This window comes from Gymnoscopelus braueri, assembly GCF_963280865.1.
Source record: "Gymnoscopelus braueri genome assembly, chromosome: 24".
Classification (NCBI taxonomy): domain Eukaryota; kingdom Metazoa; phylum Chordata; class Actinopteri; order Myctophiformes; family Myctophidae; genus Gymnoscopelus; species Gymnoscopelus braueri.
The window spans coordinates 27,505,837-27,526,625 of record NC_137626.1 but is presented as its reverse complement, the minus strand read 5'-3'; the positions used below and the strand labels follow the sequence as shown (position 1 = coordinate 27,526,625).

Below are 20,789 nucleotides of genomic sequence, written 5' to 3'. Positions count from 1 at the left end.
GAGCGAGAGAGACGGATCAGAAAACAAGCTAGCACAGCGTATTCCTCCTATCGGCCATTATTCACGACATGGGCTGCTGCATACCCAAACATGAGCTTTGAGGGTGACCCTCACTATTACTGTCTGTCTCTCATTGCCATACATGACCGCTATACACACACTTCTCATTTTCACATACGAGCGCTTTCTTTCTCTCTGGCTCCATCTCTCCGCAGCAAACACTCTTGTGTTGTAGGCTAATTAATAATTAATAACTTTGCTAGTTCTTGGTTGTTGTTTTTGTTCCACATTATTGTAATGTATTGTAACCATGTACACGAGAATCAGTCTCACTGAAGTCAACCTACAGTCAACCTGTATTGTTTTAATTGTTTGTGTCTCAACAAAATAATGTTGGTTCTTGTGCACAATTATTATTAATTGTATTTTGGGCACACTTTAAAACCTAATACCTTCTTTGTTGTATAACCACGCTGCTCTCCAAGTGCAACAAGTAAAAGTAGCTGAAAGTAGCTGCTTGTTCTCTATTTTCTTTGTTTCTCACATTGATCGGCCACCACAATGAGGCGGCCTCATGGATCAATACGAAATGTGCAAAATCTCAGTGAAAAGTCATGAGGGCATCCTGAAATTAAGCCCCCTGAGATTCCTAGTTGCCTAATTGTTATTAGACACCCTTTTGGACTGGAAGAGCAACGAGAAACTGCCTAAACCGTTGTGTATATGTACCAGGCATGAACAGTGACACACAGTGACACACAACACTTTACAGGGCTTTCCACAAGGATATGGATGGAGTAGGAATGAGGAAAAAGTAGCCAGTGGGTCCAGAGATAACCTTTTGCCCATAAAAGCCCAGATTTGGCAGCCTCTGGCACATTCTGATACCACTATTCCATAATATACATTGATTTTAATTATTGGATATTTTAATTCATTTGCTACCTGAGCCTTATACAGTCTGTAAATATCTATACCTTTTTTAAATCACGCCTACTTGAGTCCTGACTGATCAGTTCTCTTCTCACCTATATGTCACTTGAAAATAGTTTACAGGCCAGATTTTGGCTAAACTTAATTTCTACTCTGTGAATATATGTGGTTGTGACCTACAAATTTTAAACTGTAAGTGCCTTCTCTTTCAATATCTTTATAATACTCAGGTTGTCAAGTTGCTACTGTTTTTTTGCCTGTCTGATGAGCACGTCCTCTTTCTGTGTAATAATACAATTCTTGTATATACTCGCACACATTGCACCCGCACACACTCGCACACACACATACTGCATGTGGGGGTGGGAATCATAGGCACGTTTCTCTAGATTAGTGGTCATAAATGTACAGCACATGCAGTAACGAATCAACTCATTTCATTTCAGTTCAGCTTTATTGTTAAACTTAGAGTCCATTAGAACAATGTACAGCACAAAAAAGGTTGTGCTATATTTTATTACAATCAACAATGAATATTATAAAGTACCCGGCTGGACTCAATTGAGTCGTCTGCTGTTTGGCTGATAACCGGCACTGATGGATAGCCCTATATTTCACGCCATTGCGCTGGAGGGGCCAGGTGTTTAGAAAAAGATTGGTCGGGATCTCTGTCCCCACATAAGTAGACCAATCACAGCAAACCACGCATCTCAGCTGACGCTGCTATGCCAGTCACCACAAAAGTAGACCAATCACTGCGAACTAGCCAGCTACGCCACGCCAGTCACAGCTCACCTCACTTTAATAAGTACACGTTAGTTCATTAGCACATCAATGGCGCTTCGTTCACAAACTGCAAACCCAGTACCTTGCTATCCATATCCATAGCTACAGATTGCACAAGGAAGCCACACCGTTATTAGACTGTGTCATGTTTTGTGTTTAAAACAGGAAATCCACACCCTCGTGTCTTTCCTCTAGAATCCTGGGAAGGGGAGGCACAAGAGGAAAAGGCGGGATTCAGGCCTAGTCCAGCAGTGCTCTGTATGATCCCATATCCAATCCACCGTCACAGGAAACAAATTAAATCCAGTTCTGTCATATGCCTAAGATCTATTTAAGATCTTTGCTATAGATGGAAATGTGCAGTCTGAGTGGGGAAGTAACGTCACTCAGCCGACTGCTTGAGTGAAGTTTTTCTTCAGACTCAATGTTCATATTTGCCATAAACAATAAAATAAATAAATGCATTATGTTTTGTGTTATTGGTAACGGCATCATTCTACCTCCACTATTCTGTCTTGTCTCCCTGGCTGTTCACCTGCGAGACACCGAACCCCAAATCAAATTGGGCTTTACGGCTTACATCTAGAATCCTGTGTTAAGGTCCTTGCACACTGGTGCGTCTTTTCGTTGCGTTTTATTTTTTTTCATTGTTTTTTCAATTTTTTTCATTGTTGTAAAAAAAACGCAACGAAAAGACGCACCAGTGTGCAAGGACCTTTAGTGATTGAAAGTCTACCGAAGGGCTTTGCGTGACACAGTGGAATGAGATGCGGACTCACACTGCTTTCCGGCTTCTCACCTTTACTGAATGGCTCTTCATGACATGTCAGCAATGTCTTTCTCTCTCCTTCTCTCTCCCCCCTCTCTCTCTCGCTCTCTCTCTCTCTTTCTCACCCATCTTCAGCTCTGCCCTCTCTCAATGTAGGAGTAGGATTTATTTCAATGGGAATCTTTCTCTCTCTTTATTACACAACTGCATAATATACAATTGTCCTTGTAATGGCCTCAGTCACAGTACACTTACTGTGCATTACAGCTCTGTCATTTGTATTTATTTTATAACATCTCGTATCTCTCTCCATATGTCTTTGCAGTTCGTTGGCCCGCCCTGCAACAACAACACAAACGTAGCACTACATAACAGGCTAGTGCAGGTATTACGGAGTTGTCATGGCAACTCTAGCAATTTCAGCAGTACGGCAACATGTTATTTTAACAGGCTGATGGTAGGTCTACGCAGAAGAGTAGCTGGAGGTTTCCGTCTGTCTATCTGTAGAATGAGTGGTTTTGTGAGGACCAAAAGTCCCCATTCGATAACAGGAAATAACATGATGTTGATGTGTCTCGATTGGTGTACTTGATAAGGTTATGGTTAGAATTATGATTATTTTAAAGTTAGGGCAGGTACAGGTTATAACATCCGTACTGGTCAGGGATAAGGTGAAGAAGAATTTGGGGATTGATTGTGGTCACACAATCCAGTCCTCACAGATATCGGTAGTACTTTAGCTGTTGATTGATGTGCATTGTCCCAGGTAAATGAATATACATATATTTGTATAATGTGTCTACTGAACCGATCTTCCTGAAGTTTAGTTAAGAGTTAAGATATTGGTCACAAAGCACAGAGAAGTCACATGTAAGTGTGTGTGTGTGCCTGTGCATGCATGTGAATCCATCCACACGTGCTCCACACCGTCGCCGCTGGAAGATGAAACTGCCATTGCTTGTGGATGTGTTAAGTGGTGACACACCAGTGTGTCAACAGTACACAGGACCAGCATCACACACCACGCTAAAGCATAATTTATTGTTCAGCCGGCGTAAAACTGTCGTTAAATTGCCTTGAAACTAATTACACCATTTTTGTTGAGGGACCTGTTGCAGGACACTTTTCCGCTGAGTCATAGATTAGGCTCAATCACCTGTGCATGACGGCTGCACAGTTCACTGATTGCTCCGCCGTATAGCATCCCACCTCTCACTTTCTGCAGTTATTGTGCCTGTTTAATATAATTGTTATTTAATTTAAAATCTGTTCTGACTCAGAGCACCAGCTGCAGTTGAAAGCAGCCTTTGTGTGCTTACGTGCTCGTGAGTGAAGACTGGTGCAGAAACTGTGTGTGTGTGTGTGCATGCACAGCCGTGTGTGTGCATGCACAACTGTGCATGCGCCTCTACATTTATTTTTCATTTCAAAAGGGTTGGATTTTCAGATTTGATTTTATCATCTAAATTGTTCATTTTTGTCTGAGAGTGTTTTGCTGTGAAGGGAGCACTGCGGTGCTACATCAACAACAAGAGGGCATGAAGTGATGAATACAAATGATCAAAGCCAAGCTAAAAAAACACACACACACACACGCGCACCAGCATAGCCCACCTATCTTACATTTCTCATACACCTGCCTGTCTGTTAACGGGACTTTGTTGAAAAGCATCTTGTAAAAGACTTTGTTATGACTTGACGATAACTCTTCCTCCTCCTTATCTCCACAGCAACCCAGGGCGAGGAGAGAGTGTGTGCGTTTATGGACCGGCAGCAACAGTCCGATGTGGACCGGGTGCCGCCGGGGGACGAGGGGCGCATCTCGCCGGAGAACAACTCGGTCAGCTGCGACAAGGGCAGCCACTGCTACGGCCTGTGGGAGAAGAGTCCGCCTGGGGATGTGCACCTGGTCAAACAAGGTGCGGCGGTGTTAATTTTGTCGACTAAAACTATGGCGAAAAATGATCGTCGGCTACCTTTTTTTCACCGACGAAAACTAAACAAAAGCGAAAAACTGAAACTAAAAACTAAGCTATGATGACAACTATGACTAAATATGCTGATGATTTCGTCAACAAATAAAAGCTAGACTAAATGTTAGGGAGGGACTAGTGGAGAAGAGATCCAGTAGAACTAAGAATGTAGATTTAGTCGACTAAATTCTTAAATTTAGTCAACCAAAACTAAAGAGTAAATGGAATTGTATTCAAACGACTATGACTAAAACTAAATGTGCATCCCCCTGCTCCCACCATGAATTGAATGCACGTAGGGGCCACGATAATTCAATCTTAATATAGTATATATTTAAACGTAAGAATTATGACCCTATGGGCTTTCCATAACGATGAGGGAGACCTGGCGGAGGATGATGGAGGGATGAGACTGACAGAGAATAAAAGGAAGGATGAGAAAGGAAGGGCGTCGGGGACAACCATGCATTAGTTTAATTAAACTTTTGGTCCTAGGCCCTATTCGCAGAGTGACAGGATTGCATTACAGTACATTGTAATTGAGGACGTCCTGTAGTTTGTAGTAATTATAGAGAGGAGCTCATTGTTAATTTTTATCTACTTTTTTAATGGCTCGCCATTATTACCTCACACATTAAGTGACCGATTGTAAAATTCTGACCGTATCCCATTGGGAGGAAAATGGCTATAACCTGCAAGAGTGAAACATTTAATTTGATTTAGAATGATGTCGTTGGAAACGGGCAACAGGGCGACAAGGCACTAAAAGTGCAGCAAAATAATTTCTTGCTCTAATACATCACATGCTGCGCTTAAGGACGTACTCCATTGGCTTAAGATCCTGTTGGCATAGTGCAAGTGCAATAAACCTTCTGAAGGCATCTTTGGCTTCATATCTACAAAGAATTTCCACGTATTTGATCTGCCATCTCCCTTCTACGCTGAAACCCCTGTCTGTGTTCCAACCGCGCTTCGAGTGACAGGTTGACGGGCCCAGTGCCGCTAGCTAGTCATATGCTGAATCTGAATCAAACGGAGCAGGCCGATGCTTCCCAATAAATGATGCAAACGATGCATGCAAGTCAGACACGCCATATCACATGATGTTTCTCTGTCTCTCTTAACTCATTGAGTGCCAGATTATTATTATTTTTTAAACGTTTTGTTTAGTCGTTTTTGTTCTTTTACATACTCATAGGTAGTACAATTGAGTGCCAGAATTATTTCTATATTATGTTGTCCCAGTGCCAGAGTTTTTTTCAAAGTAAAAAAAAAGTGCTTAGGAAGCGAGATACAGCCTTTTTCAGTTATACGTTAACACATTGCATGCCAGTCGCGTAGATCTACGCGAACCTATTTAAAGCCGCAGCGTGCCAGTCGCGTAGATCTACGCGAACCGCCGATTCCCATGTTAAGTGCCCCAGGTGCACTTTCCGAATTTTTTTGATCCATTTCCGTTTCCGGTTTCCGGTCGGAAACGGAATTATTCGGGTTCCGGTTTTTTCGATCGTATCCGCTTCCTGTCTGGGATCCTGTTTAAAACTCGATTTTCTCTGGTTGTTGTTTTTCTCCTCGCTGATCACTGTTTATGGTTGATCGGCTGTAGCTTCAAGATGGCGGCACGGATTTGGAAACTGTTTTCGCTCGCCGTTTCTCACGGATCCGCTGTGTGTTTAGAACCAAATGAACGCGCACTTTTAACTTATTTAGCGAGGTCTGTGGCGACATGAAAAAAACTAAAAAACAACAATAAAACGCTGGCACTGGTGAGTACATTATGAGATTAAACTCTGGCATGGAATGTGTTAAACAAGGAGTGGATGGGGCTGCAAATCTTCAGATAATGATATCTTGGGTTCTGAACATGTTTTAAAAAAAAAAAAAAAAAAAACACGTCATTGGCACGTTGCGCCATAGCGGTGAAACACGTTAATGGCACTCAATGAGTTAATACACACACGCACGCTCAGAGAAAACCCTCTTTTCATTGCATTTTTAAGCCACCATTCTGTTTTTATTTCATTTTCACATTTAGTTTCCAATGTCAGTTTAGTTTGGATTGATTCATTTTGCTAGTGTACTTTGTTTTAAAAAAGGCTAGTTGTAGTAGATTTCTTTCTTAGTTTTAGTGTTGCTTTTCGTTTTGTTATTGTAATATGGGGTAGTCAGGGGCGAGATTGATAAAGCTCAGAAATATAGTGAAAATAGCAGATCTACAAGCTCAGTCATCTAGAACTGGGGTTTTCAACTGATTATGAACCAGGGACCACCACCCTGACTAAGAATCAACCTGGGGACCACCTATTTTTTTGGGAGGGGATATGGGCTAAGATTAGTGCTTTGGTAACACTTAATGCATCCCATGTCTATACATCCCAGTGATCCCACTGTTTCTCAACCAATGGTCCATGGACTACTAGTGGTCCATGGCATAATTAGGCCTGCAGGTGGTCCATGGGGAAATGTTTTAAAATGTAAATACATAAATAAAATACCCTTATTCCATTCTCTTATCCAACCTTCCATAAAACTTATGTTAATTGATATATTGATTTGTATCTTATGTATGAGTGAGCACACACATGTGATTATATGGGCACATTTCCTAATAATGATGACTCAATCAGGCAATCTGGTACACTTCCCCTTCTTGAGATTATAGTTTCAATTCTAGTTTTCATTATTTTGTTGTTGGTCAACTACAATAACCCTGTCCTCTCCATTCCGTCAGGCTGCTGGCCCCATCTGGCCGACCAGCAGGAGTGTCGTGGCGACCGCTGCGTGGTGACCAACCTGCCGCCTCAGATCCAGAACGGAACGTACCACTTCTGCTGCTGCGGCAGCGACATGTGTAACGTCAACTTCACGGAGGATTTCCCCCCGCCCAGCCCCACCACAGCACAGCCACCATGTACGTACGCACACATGCACGCACACACACACACGCACACACAAATATCGTCGCTTTCGGGTGTCCAAAACCTTTACTTTTTAAGAAACGGGGAAAAAAAGAACCTGCGTTCCAATCTAGTTATTATTTAGTCATAAGCTCTTGCTAATGCTTTTGATTGTTGCAGTATTTATAAAAGCCACACGACAGCAGTGATATACAAACACAGACATACACATGGAATGTTCACAGACATACTTTCGTGGTGAGTCATGTCTTGGAGACACACTCACACAGTCATAGGTCTGCAGACGTATTTACAGTCGAGCTATTTACACACTAGCTGCTCTAGTTATTCTGTATATGTTTACACTCATGTCTCATGCACAGACGCAAGCACACAGCTGTACATTGGTGGTTATATATTTAAATACACTGTGTATACATGTACAGGCACACAGTCACATGCGCTACCTTGCATCCTTAAGAAGGCACTCATAACTAACTTAATGACTTGACTTACTCCTTTTATTAAGAAAGGAATTTAAATTGATAAAGGCCATGGATGGACTGCGGGAGGGAATGTTTTTCTTCACGTACAACATAGTTTCATCGTAACCCACATTCAAATGTGCTAAACATCCACATTAAATTGGCTCTCGTTCCACTCTTTTCCTACACAATTTGGCAACCTTTTCTATATGCACCTATTCCACAGGCGCTCTTAGCTGCCAAGATATAAAATTCAATGCTTAAAAAGAAAGAACTTAAAAAAAGAGTCTTTGCTCATTAAAGCCTGTACTGAGTTATGAAAAACCATTGGAGAGCTAGCTAGTTATTCTATGGTCTGTTTAACAGCCAGGCCAGCGTCACCATCCCCACCAGTCATTCACTGAGCAGTGAGCGAGCAAAGTGTCAAGTTTCAAGGTTGTTCCATGCGGTAGCTGCACACAATGGCAGCAATTCAACGGCATGCTTCAAAGACAACGATCTCCGGGTGCCTGGTGGCTCAGCAAGTTAGTGCACAGACCATGTGATCCTTGTGAGCCGCAACGCCCCGAGTTCAAATCCGACTCCCGGTCTTGTCTCGCATGTCTCTCCTCTCTCTGTCCAAGGTTTCATGTCTACCTACACTCTCGTGTCTAAGAAATAAATCATGAAAAGGCAGATAAAGGAAAAGGGCAAAATAAGCGCGCCACCGAGAGCTCCTCTGCCGTCCTTGTCACCGGGGCGAGGATCAAGGCAGAGATATATAGACGGAACAAAGGGAAATAAATGAATAGAAGGAAGAAATTAGAATGGCCATAACTCGTAGCCATGCAAACTGTGACAGATATATACTGTTGATGGACTAAAGCCTGCCACTGGTTTCTCCTTCCTCCTCTTCCTCACGCCATTCATCTTGCTTTTGTGTCTGCAAGGCCACCACTTAGCTGCCTGGTGGCCATCAATTATTTTATTACAACAGCCAATCGCAGAAAAACATAAGATCATATTTATTTAAATCATATCTGTAGGCGAGTCGCCAGAGCGTCTCTTTTACGGTCACACAAAAACCTAACGTGGGTTTTGTTCTTTCCTGTGACAGTCACGGAAAGTGGATCCCATTGAATCCTCAGCTCACATCAGAAGTGTGGTTTATTCATGAAAAGTATTTCAGGAGTTCAGAGCAAGAGCGCGAGACCTTGTCTCAAGGTTTGCTTGTGTGATTCAGCGTGGTGAAGCTGGGATGATAATTACATGTCTGCCCACGCAGTCACATGCACAACAGATACAGGTGCAGACATATACATGGTTGATACAGACACATATAGTGTCTATTTATAGACGGAGACACCGACAAAAGAAATATCTACCCACTCACACCTCCAACCAATGCTGTCTCTCTGCATTCTGTGCATGGTAAGGCGTCTGCACTGTGGGTTCTACTGTACCCGAATGAACATGAAGACGGAATGAAAGGGAGTGTCACGACAAATGGGAGTGTCTCCTCATCCAAAATGAAATGCCCCTCTGCTACTGACCTGAGGCCTGGTTCTATTGTACGCTCGCCGACGGGACACAATGACAAGAAAATGACGAGGAGAAAGCACGGGAAGTGAAAAATGAGACAGACCGGCACTGCACTCCAGTTCTGTCATACGACACCGAAAGCCCGTTTGTGTTTCACATTGAATGTTCCTGTTCATAGCTCGGATGAACGGCGCTGTTAAGACCGCAGCTAAAAGGCAGGCGACGCCGCTTGGCATTTTGCCGCGCCGTAACCTAATAGTTAGAGAAACTTGTTCTGGGAACATACATCCGTGGGTTAGATCCCATTAGCAGCCATTGGGTCCCATTGACAGCCCAGTGTCTTGTCAAACAAGACCCGCTCAATTATAGTTTAGTTTTTCAGGATGAGCGGAAGCAAGGGTGTGAATATTGTTAAACCAGTAGTTGAAATACTGTAGGGGTGTGTGGGTGTGTGTGTCAGGTTGCTTCCTGTGCAGCAGCATCCTTGACTCTGAACTCCCTGACCTCAGCTACTGAGAGGGACCTGGTTATGCCTTTTTGTGTTTGTCAGACTGTCTGTGTGTGTGTGTGCATGCGTGCGCCAGCGCAGGCTGCCCTCAGGCTCTTGGGGCATCAATTATGAATTGGAGGCGGTCCCTCTCTCACGGCAGCAGCACTCTCTTTATTGATGTAATCAATGCCACACAGAGTGTGGTCTTGCGTGCGCTTGCTTCCGTTCTCTTCCTATTTGTGGAAGTCTGCATTTACGGGAATACTAGTCTGCATGTTGTGTGTGTGTGTGTGTGTGAGAGAGGGAGATGTGTGTCTATACAGTAGATGAGATAAGCGATCCAACTGGAAAGTGAGGGATACAGTAGCAGTGCATGATTGAATTATAAGGCTAGTGTGTGCGTCGTCCTGTATGTGTGTACATACATAGCCTGTATTGCTGATTCAAACTTTCATTAATCACACCTCCCTGAGAGCAGAAATACTAGAACTACGTCAGCTACCACAGCATGCGTGTGTGTGTGTTTGTGTTTTACCATGACCAGAGTAATTCTGCCAGCTGTATTCACTTAATAACCTGTATTTATGTCTCATCCCAAAGGCCACTCTGCCTACACAGACAGGGTACATTTGCATATTTTGTCTCTCTCTGTCTGTATCACTCTTTATCTCTCCCCCTCTGTTTATGTCTGCATTCACTCACACTTTTTCATTCATCGATCCCTCTCACACCACACCAACTCTCAACTCTCTCTCTCTGTCTATTTCACTCTCTCTCTCTCCCTCCCCTTCTTTCTCTCTCGTTCTGTCTCTCTGTGTGACAGTTTTCCAGACCGCTGGGCCGTGCTTCATGCGTGTTTGAGCTCAATTGATCGCATTTTTCCCACGTGCGTTTGTGCATACATACCCGTGCATCCATGCGTACGCAGCGGCGCTTAGCCTCACATGACCTGCAGATGGCACGTGTATAGGGACATTTGAATTGTTTTCAATTAAAGTTTTGGTTGTATGTGCTTGTTATTTGGCCTTCTCTCTGTGAACCTATACTTGTGCACAGCCTAGAATACACAGGCCAGCTCTGTAAGTCTGCAGATAAGCAGTATGTGGCAGTTGTGTATTCCTGTTCTAGACTGCAGTGCTGTCCACTCTCCTAGTATTCTCTCTCCCCCGCCTTTCTTTCTCTCTACCCCTCCCTTCCTAGCTCTCTCTATCTCTCTCTCTCTCTCTCTCTCTCTGCAGTGAGGGCTGTGGGCTTCATTGCCTCTTACTCAGCTGAGCATGCAGCAGTACAGATACAGTAGCCATTCCGTTTCATTGAGCTCACAGGGCCCTCCAGTCAAAACAAACCAATGCTTTTAAATGCAGCCTCTCCCTCATTCACAACTCTCCTCCCCTGTGGCGCCTGCTTTCACCAGAACACAATTATACAAGCAACTCCTCTGCAAGGTACATGCAACATCACTGCAAAGTACAAGCCACTCCACTGCAAAGTACAATCCAAGACCACCAGTTACTACTAAATTGTTGCAACAATTTGCAAAAAAATTTACAACACGAGGTGGAGATTTAATAATAAAAATGGGATCATGAAGATGATAAGATCCACATGGGAACAGCATGGCTTCATGTGAATCTCAGACTTAATGTGGCCTGCTTCGCCCTAATCAACCCAGCGGTTTGTGAAATCAGCTCTGGATACACAGACACACACACACACAGACAAGACCCTCTTATCGGCGGCTAGCCTTCTACAGAGCAACGCTATTAAAATGAACTCATAGCACTGATGATATGCAATAGAAAATCTGAAAAACTCAAACTTAGGGCGTGGCAATCAACCGGAAATATATCAAAACCGATATTTAGAATCGGTTGACTTGATCTTGCTCATTGAGGTTAATTGAATAATCGAGAAGCATCTTTTTAAGTTCTTATACATCAACAAACAGATTTTTGTACTATTATCGATAAGTCTGATTAAGCACTTATCCCTGTATTATAGTACCTCGGTATGATGGTATAATGGTGGTGTACAAGATTAGTGAAAATTGCTGATTTGAAACCCTAATTCAACTATTATTTGGTTAGGCTAGAATCTCTGTTACACAACCAGGATGAGAGGTAACTGCTGTCACCATGACGGAGCGGTGAATGGACACATAGTACATACAGTACATAACATAGAGGGGGAAACAATTGGTAATTCAATGGGTCTAGTGGGGTGTAATTGCCAGTGAGTGAATACCTGCAGGTCCTGCAAAGCACACGGCTGGACGCCACCGCTGTCATGGATGCAGGGCAGAATGGACATCAGAAACAGCAAATCTGATGTTGAGGTTTCAAGCTTTCGGTCAAGATGGGCTCCCGTACATTACCTGACGTTACCTGATCTTTCCCATCATGCATTGCTCTTCTCCCCCCCCCCCCTCTTACAGATGCTCGCACGCTACATTACGAGGAGACAGTGATCATCGCCCTGGCAACCGTCTCCGTGTTGGCCGTGGTCGCGGTGGCAGCCTTCTTTGGTTACCGCATGTTGCATGGTGAGTTGCCACGGCGGCACGCTCGATCAAGGGTCAGATGATGTTCTATATCTGGGCTGTGATAGTGAGGGCATGACTGGAATCTGAACATTGTGTGTGTGTGTGCACGTGTGTGCTTGTTTCTTAACAGGTAACGGTAAGCAGGGACTCCATAATCTGAACATGATGGAGGCAGCAGGTTCTGAGAGCTCTCTGGACCTGGACACTCTCAAACTACTGGAGGTCAGTTTCACGTGTGTGCGACTGTGCGTGTGCATGCGTTTTCCCTGCTTCAGCTATCTTCCAATTCAATAAAGAAATGTAAATCAAATCCAGTGAATAAGTTGAGGAGGAAAGATGTTGAGATGTGAATTTAAACTGCATAGCTGGTGTCTGTGCTACAGTGTGGTCAGAATCACAAACGACGCAGACACTGCAATGCCTTTCAACAACTGCTTTTAGGCAACTCGTCTCGTTCTCCGTTTTGCAAGATGAAAACCTTCAGTTTCCATGCTTTTCACTCCTTGCCATATTGAATATTGTTGCAAGGTCTGAATTCAGAAAGCTCTCTTCCTTTCCTATCCATCTTGTAGGCAAAGAGTATTGATTACCCACACAGTTTCTATCTCTCTCTCTCTCTCTCTCTCTCTCTCTCTCTCTCTCTCTCTCTCTCTCTCCCAGTTGATTGGTCGTGGTCGGTACGGGGTGGTGTACTGCGGTTCCCTGGACGAGCGTCCGGTAGCCGTCAAGGTGTTCTCCGCGGCCAACCGCCAGAACTTCCAGAACGAATGCTCCATCTACCGGCTGCCACTGCTGGAACACGACAACATCGGGCGCTTCGTAGCTGCAGACGAGCGCACTGGAGCCGAAGGACGCACTGAGTACCTGCTGGTCATGGACTACTACCCACATGTAAGTGTGTTTGTGTGGGTGCGTGCACGTGCATTGTTTTTCCCACACGTCATATGAGAGCACGTTTCTTTTGTGTGTAGCTGTGAGTCTGCACGTTCTGGGTCAGAAGGACGTGATTGTGAATGCTGTTGTAGTACTGAGAGGCTGCCTGTCAAGGTCCTCTCCCTCTCTGCTTTCACTGCAGTTTGTTTCGTTCCGATGTTCCGTCACCTTCTGCTGTTTGCTGCCTGCAGAAACTCTTCTGTTTTAAATTTCATTAAAAACTGTTTTAACTGCTGGAGTCAAGCTGGCATAACAATAATGGACCAAAAAAACTGTCCGTTTCATAAGTGGAGGTCAGCTGACCCCCGGCCAGCCTATGAAAGACACTTATGCACCAGGACACCAGCGGTAATGCACGTTTCCATGGCAATGTAGAGCAAGCCAGGACAGGAGCCTGGGACGCAAGTTGTATTCAAATGAACAATAATCCATTTAAGTCTAGCATGCCTAATGCAATTTCCTTAGAGGAGAGGATGTGCGCTTGGCCATGGGCTTGTTTATCACTCAAGAGATGTGTGTGTGTGTGTGTGTGTGTGTGTGTGTGTGTGTGTGTGTGTGTGTGTGTGTGTGTGTGTGTGTGTGTGTGTGTGTGTGTGTGTGTGTGTCAGGTTGTAACCACTACACATGTTTTGGCGACCAATGCCAATAATTCACCATTCATATAAACTCTTTTATTAAATGATTAAATAAAGAAGTCTAAACCAGGGATGTCGCCGTGGTTTGTCGGGAACATTTCCTCTTGCAAATGATAAAACGTCAGAAGCTTTAAAAAAGCCTAGCACAGTGTCAGTGGGACAAACCCAGATTTGATAATATATCGGAGTAAGACCGAGTGAGCTTGCTTTGAGTTACGGTGAACACAGAGATAAAAATTAAAAGCAGTATCAAGGATTACTGGCATGTTCCTACAGTATGAATTCCTTGCTGTTTTCTATTAAGTTTGAAAGCTGCTGTAATATTGATTTGTTTATATGAACAAAACAGTGTCTAATTTTTAAAAGAAGCAAGAGGAATCATTGGGTTCACTGGCACAGCTAAAATGTTGTGACAATTACTGTGAAGTGACTTTGTAACACATCCAGCACTTTGTGTGTGTGTGTGTGTGTGTGTGTGTGTGTGTGTGTGTGTGTGTGTGTGTGTGTGTGTGTGTGTGTGTGTGTGGAGTTCAGAAACAGGAATGACTTATCACTTGTGTGTGTCCCTTTCTCTTTTCTGCCTCACTCTCTCACTCCCTCTTTCATTCACCCCTACATCCATAACTCCTGCCACTTTCTCTCCTCTCCCCAGGGTTCTCTGTGTCGCTACCTGACAATCACTGCCAGTGATTGGGTGAGCAGCTGTCGGCTAGCCCACTCCGTCACCCGCGGCCTGGCCTACCTGCACACTGAGCTCTTTAAAGGAGGTGAGCCAAAGGGCACACACATGAAACACACACACAGTAACGCTCAAATGTATGTTTAAATACATAGTCACTCGCAGCTGACTCAGGCTGCCTGCGCCATCTGTCTGCAACACACAAACCAACTGGAGAACACTACCTCCACACCCAAGAAGTACTGTCTTAGAAAAGTGTGTGTGTGTGTCCGCGCGTGCATGCTCACACTAGATACTTCCCACAATCCCCCGGGACTGCAGCATGCAGCTCATATTTGGCTTTCCGCTCTCTGCATCCCTGCATTTGGACACACACACACACACACACACACACACACACACACACACACACACACACACACACACACACACACAAACACACAAACTGCATGCACTTCCAGCCAGGGGTATTTATAGACTGACCGCAGGCAAGCCACGGAAAGAGGGAGGAATGAAAAATGGAGTGAGAGAGGGATTCAAATGACAAGTCAATGTCCTATGGTCTAACTACTGGACGGTAGTGGACGGAAGAGTTGAGCTCAAATTAAAGCCAACGAGCGAGAAAATAACATCCAAGTCGACTCTCTCTCAATGGTGCTAACATGCTTTTAGAACGTCAAGGTAGCATTGTTTAAACCTCCTCAAACCTCCACCGAGAACATGGAGGACGTTCAGGCTGACAGAGATGTGCATTCATGAACTGTGTGTGTGTAAGAGAGAGCGAGATTGTGAATAAAGGGATGCTGGAGGGATCGTGACATCAGAAGCACATAGAAAGAGGTCAGGATTGATGGAGAGAGAGATCAGGGTTTGAAACATAGCTCCCCTGAAAGAGGCATGAGCTCCACAGAAACCCTCCTTTGAGAAATGTTGGGGGAGCTCTAAAATAGAATTTTTGGTTCCACTGGTTGTTTCTCATGTTCATATTTTCCTGTATATTTAAGTTTCTGGTAAATAATAGGCTAGTAGTAAGGCACTTATCTACGTTCATTCGTGCATAGCTATTTCCGATAATTGTTTGTCTATTGCTGCTGTGGCCATCCATGCATGTGCACTAAATGTATATTGTCTTTTGAGTGAATCTCTACTGGTTGTTTGAGCGAGGCTGTGGGCATGTTTATAATTGTCATGGGATGTTTAACAAAGTAATGCAAACCACAGCCTGGCCACAATGCGTTGGTATTTTTATTGTTTCTTAGTGATAATGAAAAAAAATCGTTCTTTTTTGTTTCAATAATAAATGTATAGATAGTATATTTTTGCATGTAAGAGAGCACATTCATGTATGTGACCTGCATGTATATACAGTATCCTCCCACCCCCTCCACAGGGTTCCACGAAAGCCACAATGTAATTTGAACACTGGAGAGAATTATATAGACCTGGTGTTTCTCAATTCTGCTTCGACTAAGAGCAGAGTCCAACGGGTTGTGGGGTGCTAGACAGGTACAATACATCAAACATCAGCAGTGGTAGCAGACAGCACAGCTTTCCTCTGGTCGTTTGGCTCCTTGCGCCACCTGCTGGAACAATTGGGCATTGCGCGCACAGGCAACAACATGCCCTTGTTTTAATCCCTTTGATTTAGATTAGATTAAATTAGATTGAATTAAATTAGATTAGAGTGAGCTTGCTTTGAGTTATGGTGAACATAGAGATACAAATTAAAAGCAGTATCAAGGATTACTGGCATGTTCCTACAGTATGAATTCCTTGCTGTTTTCTATTAAGTTTTAAAGCTGCTGTAATATTGATTTGTTTATATGAACAAAACAGTGTCTAATAGCGATGTGGCTTCGTTCCATGTGTATCTCTGACTATATTTGGCCAGTCCATGGTATCTATGACTTGTTTTGGCAAGGTGTCAGCTCAATCTGACCGCCATTGACATTATTATTATTTTAAACTTAGATAAACTTTGGCGCACTGGCAGTGTGCACAAGAAGTTCAGTGGTATGCCACGGAAAACAGACAGAAACACAGACGGACCCTTTTCTAGATGGCTCGCCTCCTACAGAGCCACAATGGAAAAATAAACGTCATTGTCCTCTACTTTGCTTTTGCTCGTTCTCAAGTTTTCTCTTCCCTGTTCTCTCCACCTCTCTCTCCCTCTTGTATCATCATCACCTACCTACCACTTTCTTCTCCCTTTTTCATTGTTGTTCTCTCCCTTCCTTCCTTCCTTCCTCCCTTCCTCCCTTCATCTCCCTCTCATCCAGATGTGTACAAGCCGGCTGTGTCGCACAGGGACTTGAATAGCCGAAACATTCTGGTCAAGGCTGACCTCACGTGTGCCATCATTGACTTCGGCCTGTCCATGAAGCTGACGGGGAACCGACCGCCGCGCCACGGAGAGGAAGAGAACGCCGCCATCAGCGAGGTGAGAGGCAACCTGAATATCCAGTGTGAAAATAACATAACCATAAGTCTTAATTACATGGGTGCTTGGTAACTCAACCGGTTGGGGCACTTAACCACATGCTCTGCGAGTTGAAAGGATCTGGGTTAGAATCCAACTCTGGTCATCATTTCTCACAAGTATTCCTTTTCTTTCTACCCTCAGAAAGTCTTGTTTTTTTTAAATAAACATATTTTATTGTTTTTTTTAAATAAATCAACAACATGAAAAATTGATCTGGAAGAAGTGTTAAATAGTTATAATAGAATTGAGTGTCCAAATTCACTGCCGTTTAAACATTACTAACCGGTATGGTCTTAAATATCTTAACACATTGAATGCCAGAGTTATTTCAGATTTTTTAGCTGTTTTATGCCAGAGATTTTTCATTGAGAAAAAAAAGTACTCAGGAGCCGAGATACAGAATTTTTAAGTTTTAAGTTAACAAGGAAGTGGATGGGAGTCTAAATCTTCAAAAAATCATATCTCCTTGGTCTTTGGGTCAAAAAATTTAAAAAAAAAAAAAAAAAAAACGCATCTATGCGTTCTTGGCACTCAATGTGTTAAAATATACTGTACTTTGCCCTTGGGGTCCCAGATGGTCTCAGCCAGTTATTGAATTTTTATTTTCTATTTTGGCCAAAAAGGATGAACCATTGACATTCCCCTGACAAATGCAACAAAACCCGAAATCCATATGGTTTCATTTATTTTTCATCAAGAGAGTTTTTGCTGTCGTTGAGCCAAGCAAAAGTATAATGCATCAAGTAGATGTTGTGTGTATTCTCTGTCTGTGAAACGTTGTAGCATAGCAAATGGTCTCTGGGTATGAATAGACCCATGTGTCTGGTAGAAGAAGATTAGGAGCTCTTATTTATCTGAGCTCCCTGCAAACGGAGGGGAGTGAATCACACTTCCTCTTTTGTTCTCCCTGCTCCGCCCTACTTCCTCTGTCCCTTCAATCTTAACTTTCTTTTTTTTGGTTTTCCTTCGTCTGTCTTCTCCTGTGTGTCGACTCTCCTCTGACCCGCCTCACTTTGACGTCTTTCCTCCCGCCACCCTTCCTCGGTTGTTCTGTCCATCTCCTCGCTTCATCCCTATACCTGCCTGTCCTTTATTCTTACATCTGTCTCCTTCTTTCACCGCTTTGTTCATCTGATCCTTCTAAACGTCAACCACCTCCCCCTGTCCATGTATTCCTCTCCTCCCATTGTTCTCCCTTCTATCCCACTATCTTTCTATTCTATCCATCCCCCCTCCATCGTCCCACCTTTGCTTCTCCCCTCCCTTTACCCTTTCATCCATCCATTCTTTGACTCTCTACCCTCTCCTCATCCAATCCTCCCTCTATCCTCCCTCTCAGGTGGGTACTATCCGCTACATGGCGCCAGAGGTCCTGGAAGGGGCGGTGAACCTGAGGGACTGTGAGTCAGCTCTGAAGCAGGTTGATATGTACGCCCTGGGCCTGGTCTACTGGGAGACCTTCATGAGGTGCACCGACCTATTTCCTGGTGAGAGAGAGGGATACACGCGCACACACACACACACACACACACAGCTACCCCATAATGCATGCATGTACGTACACCTGAATACAGCATTGCAGAAGCAAGGATCATTTATCATTTCAACTGAAATGATTTTGTAATGACTAGTCAACTAATGATATGTTTCGCTTAAGCTACAATTTTGGGGGTAAATCATGGATCATGAAAATGGATGAATAAATCACGATTAAAAAGTGTAATGGAATGCAAATTTCCACACTAATTACTTTATAAATGCCTAGATAGACAGAGTTGGGTGTGTCCTCTGTCTGAAACATGGGGTTTGTTTTTGCGTCCCTAAAGTGTGCTATCTTTACAACACGCGGTAGTGCACACATACATTTTATATACGTGTATAGATTAATGAGTTGTGTGATCTCTCCCTCCATGATCCCAGGAGAGTCGGTGTCAGAGTACCAGATGGCGTTCCAGGCAGAGGCTGGGAACCACCCCACGTTTGAGGACATGCAGGTGCTGGTGTCCCGAGAGAAACAGAGACCCAAGTTCCCCGAGGCCTGGAAGGAGAACAGTCTGGTGAGAGAGAGAGGAAGAGAGAGGGGGGAGAGGGAGAGAGAGAGAGAGAGAGAGACAGAGAAGGATGGAGAGAGACACAGTGGGTGTACGCCCCTGTGTGTATAATGTGTGCATGCATGGTCAAATCTGGACGCATGCACCTGTATGTGTGATGTCACCATGGGAAATTGATTTATGCTTTATAGCAGTGCTTCTCAACCCTTCATTTCAATGACCCCACATTTGATAACATTGTTTATCTCTGGAACCCCACTCTCAAAGGGTCCATTATTATTTGTTTATTATTATTTGGACGGCTGGTGGTCCCCGGACCCGACTTTGAGAGAAACAGTGCTTTACAATATATCTTAGTGTACGTGTTATCTCAGTGGTTCTCCCGGCCCACAGGGGGGTTGTGAGCTTGTAGATCTGCTATTTTCACAGTCTTTATTTGTGGAACCGAGTCAAACTAAATGTAATGCCTCAACTCCGACATTCCAAGTGCTTGTCAGGGTGGGGGGGTCCCCAGTTCAAATATGATTATTTTGGCGAGGTCACGGCCTGAAAAGGTTGAGAACCAATGTTATCTAAGAGTAGATAGTGTACCTAACGTGTGTGTGTGTGTGTGTGTGTGTGTGTGTGTGGCTCGTCAGGCGGTGCGTTCCCTGAAGGAGACCATGGAGGACTGCTGGGACCAGGACGCTGAGGCCCGTCTGACGGCCCAGTGTGCAGAGGAGAGACTGGCTGAGCTGCTTGTCATCTGGGACCGATCCAAGTCCGTCAGCCCCACACTCAACCCCATGTCCACCACCCTGCACAACGAGAGGTACCGTCAAACACACACACGCACAATGGAGAGCTACAGATATAAGGGGCGTGTTCACACAAAGCGTTCTATGAGCAGAGGAGATATCATGTCCAGAGCACTCGCACAGAGCGTTTATTGATACAGGCATATTGAACCTATCAACCGTTTCTGTGCTCAAACGTCGCGTTATTAGCACAAACAGCCTAGCTGAAATAACGTCAAAATTTACTTCTCGTGGCAGTGGTACTTATGGGAGTTATTCAGTATTATATATTATTTTCACATTGATTTGATATATTTATTCGTTGTTTTGTTTTGTTGAGTTAGTTTGATTACAGCCATATTGTTTCTGTTTAATTTGTGTTACAGCTAAATGATTTTATTTTGAAAGCGTTTGGCAATTTGGGAGCACAGGTGGATTTATTTAAGTCATTAGAGCACAGAATCAGTGGACACCAGGAAAGTGCAAGTGTTTTTTTTACCTGGGTCAGAGTCAGCCAGACTTAACCATCAGTTTGCTGTTTTCTTCTGTAAAGAAGCTGAATAAAATGTCACTAATCTGCACTGCCTGACTGGACAATGGACTCATTCCCTGACACATGTGTAAGATTCGCTGCCTGGTGCCTCAGTGGCCTTTTTTGAGTTTTTATTGTTGTTGACAAATAGCCACTACAGTAATGATTTAAAGTCAGGTCGTCAAGTACCGGGTTTTCAGACACAACCAGAAGGATCAAACGTGACGTGACATTGATGGTTAGCAAAGTTGAAGTAATTTGCTTGAAGTGCTCAGAGCGCTCTGCCCAAAAATGCTGGGCGCAGA

At 43.9% G+C, this 20,789-nt stretch overlaps 1 protein-coding gene across 1 annotated transcript in view; it reads left to right on the top strand.

Moving 5' to 3' along the window:
- The window catches only part of bmpr2b (bone morphogenetic protein receptor, type II b (serine/threonine kinase)), a 38,678-nt gene that overhangs the window by 12,376 nt on the left and 5,513 nt on the right, over window positions 1–20,789 (top strand). Inside the window, exons 2-11 of the mRNA XM_080422976.1 lie at window positions 4,219–4,407; window positions 7,193–7,372; window positions 12,289–12,396; window positions 12,527–12,618; window positions 13,057–13,287; window positions 14,617–14,731; window positions 16,923–17,083; window positions 18,465–18,612; window positions 19,046–19,182; window positions 19,815–19,987. Coding sequence (XP_080279102.1) covers window positions 4,219–4,407; window positions 7,193–7,372; window positions 12,289–12,396; window positions 12,527–12,618; window positions 13,057–13,287; window positions 14,617–14,731; window positions 16,923–17,083; window positions 18,465–18,612; window positions 19,046–19,182; window positions 19,815–19,987 — 1,534 coding nt within the window. The remainder of the gene's footprint in view (window positions 1–4,218; window positions 4,408–7,192; window positions 7,373–12,288; window positions 12,397–12,526; window positions 12,619–13,056; window positions 13,288–14,616; window positions 14,732–16,922; window positions 17,084–18,464; window positions 18,613–19,045; window positions 19,183–19,814; window positions 19,988–20,789) is intronic.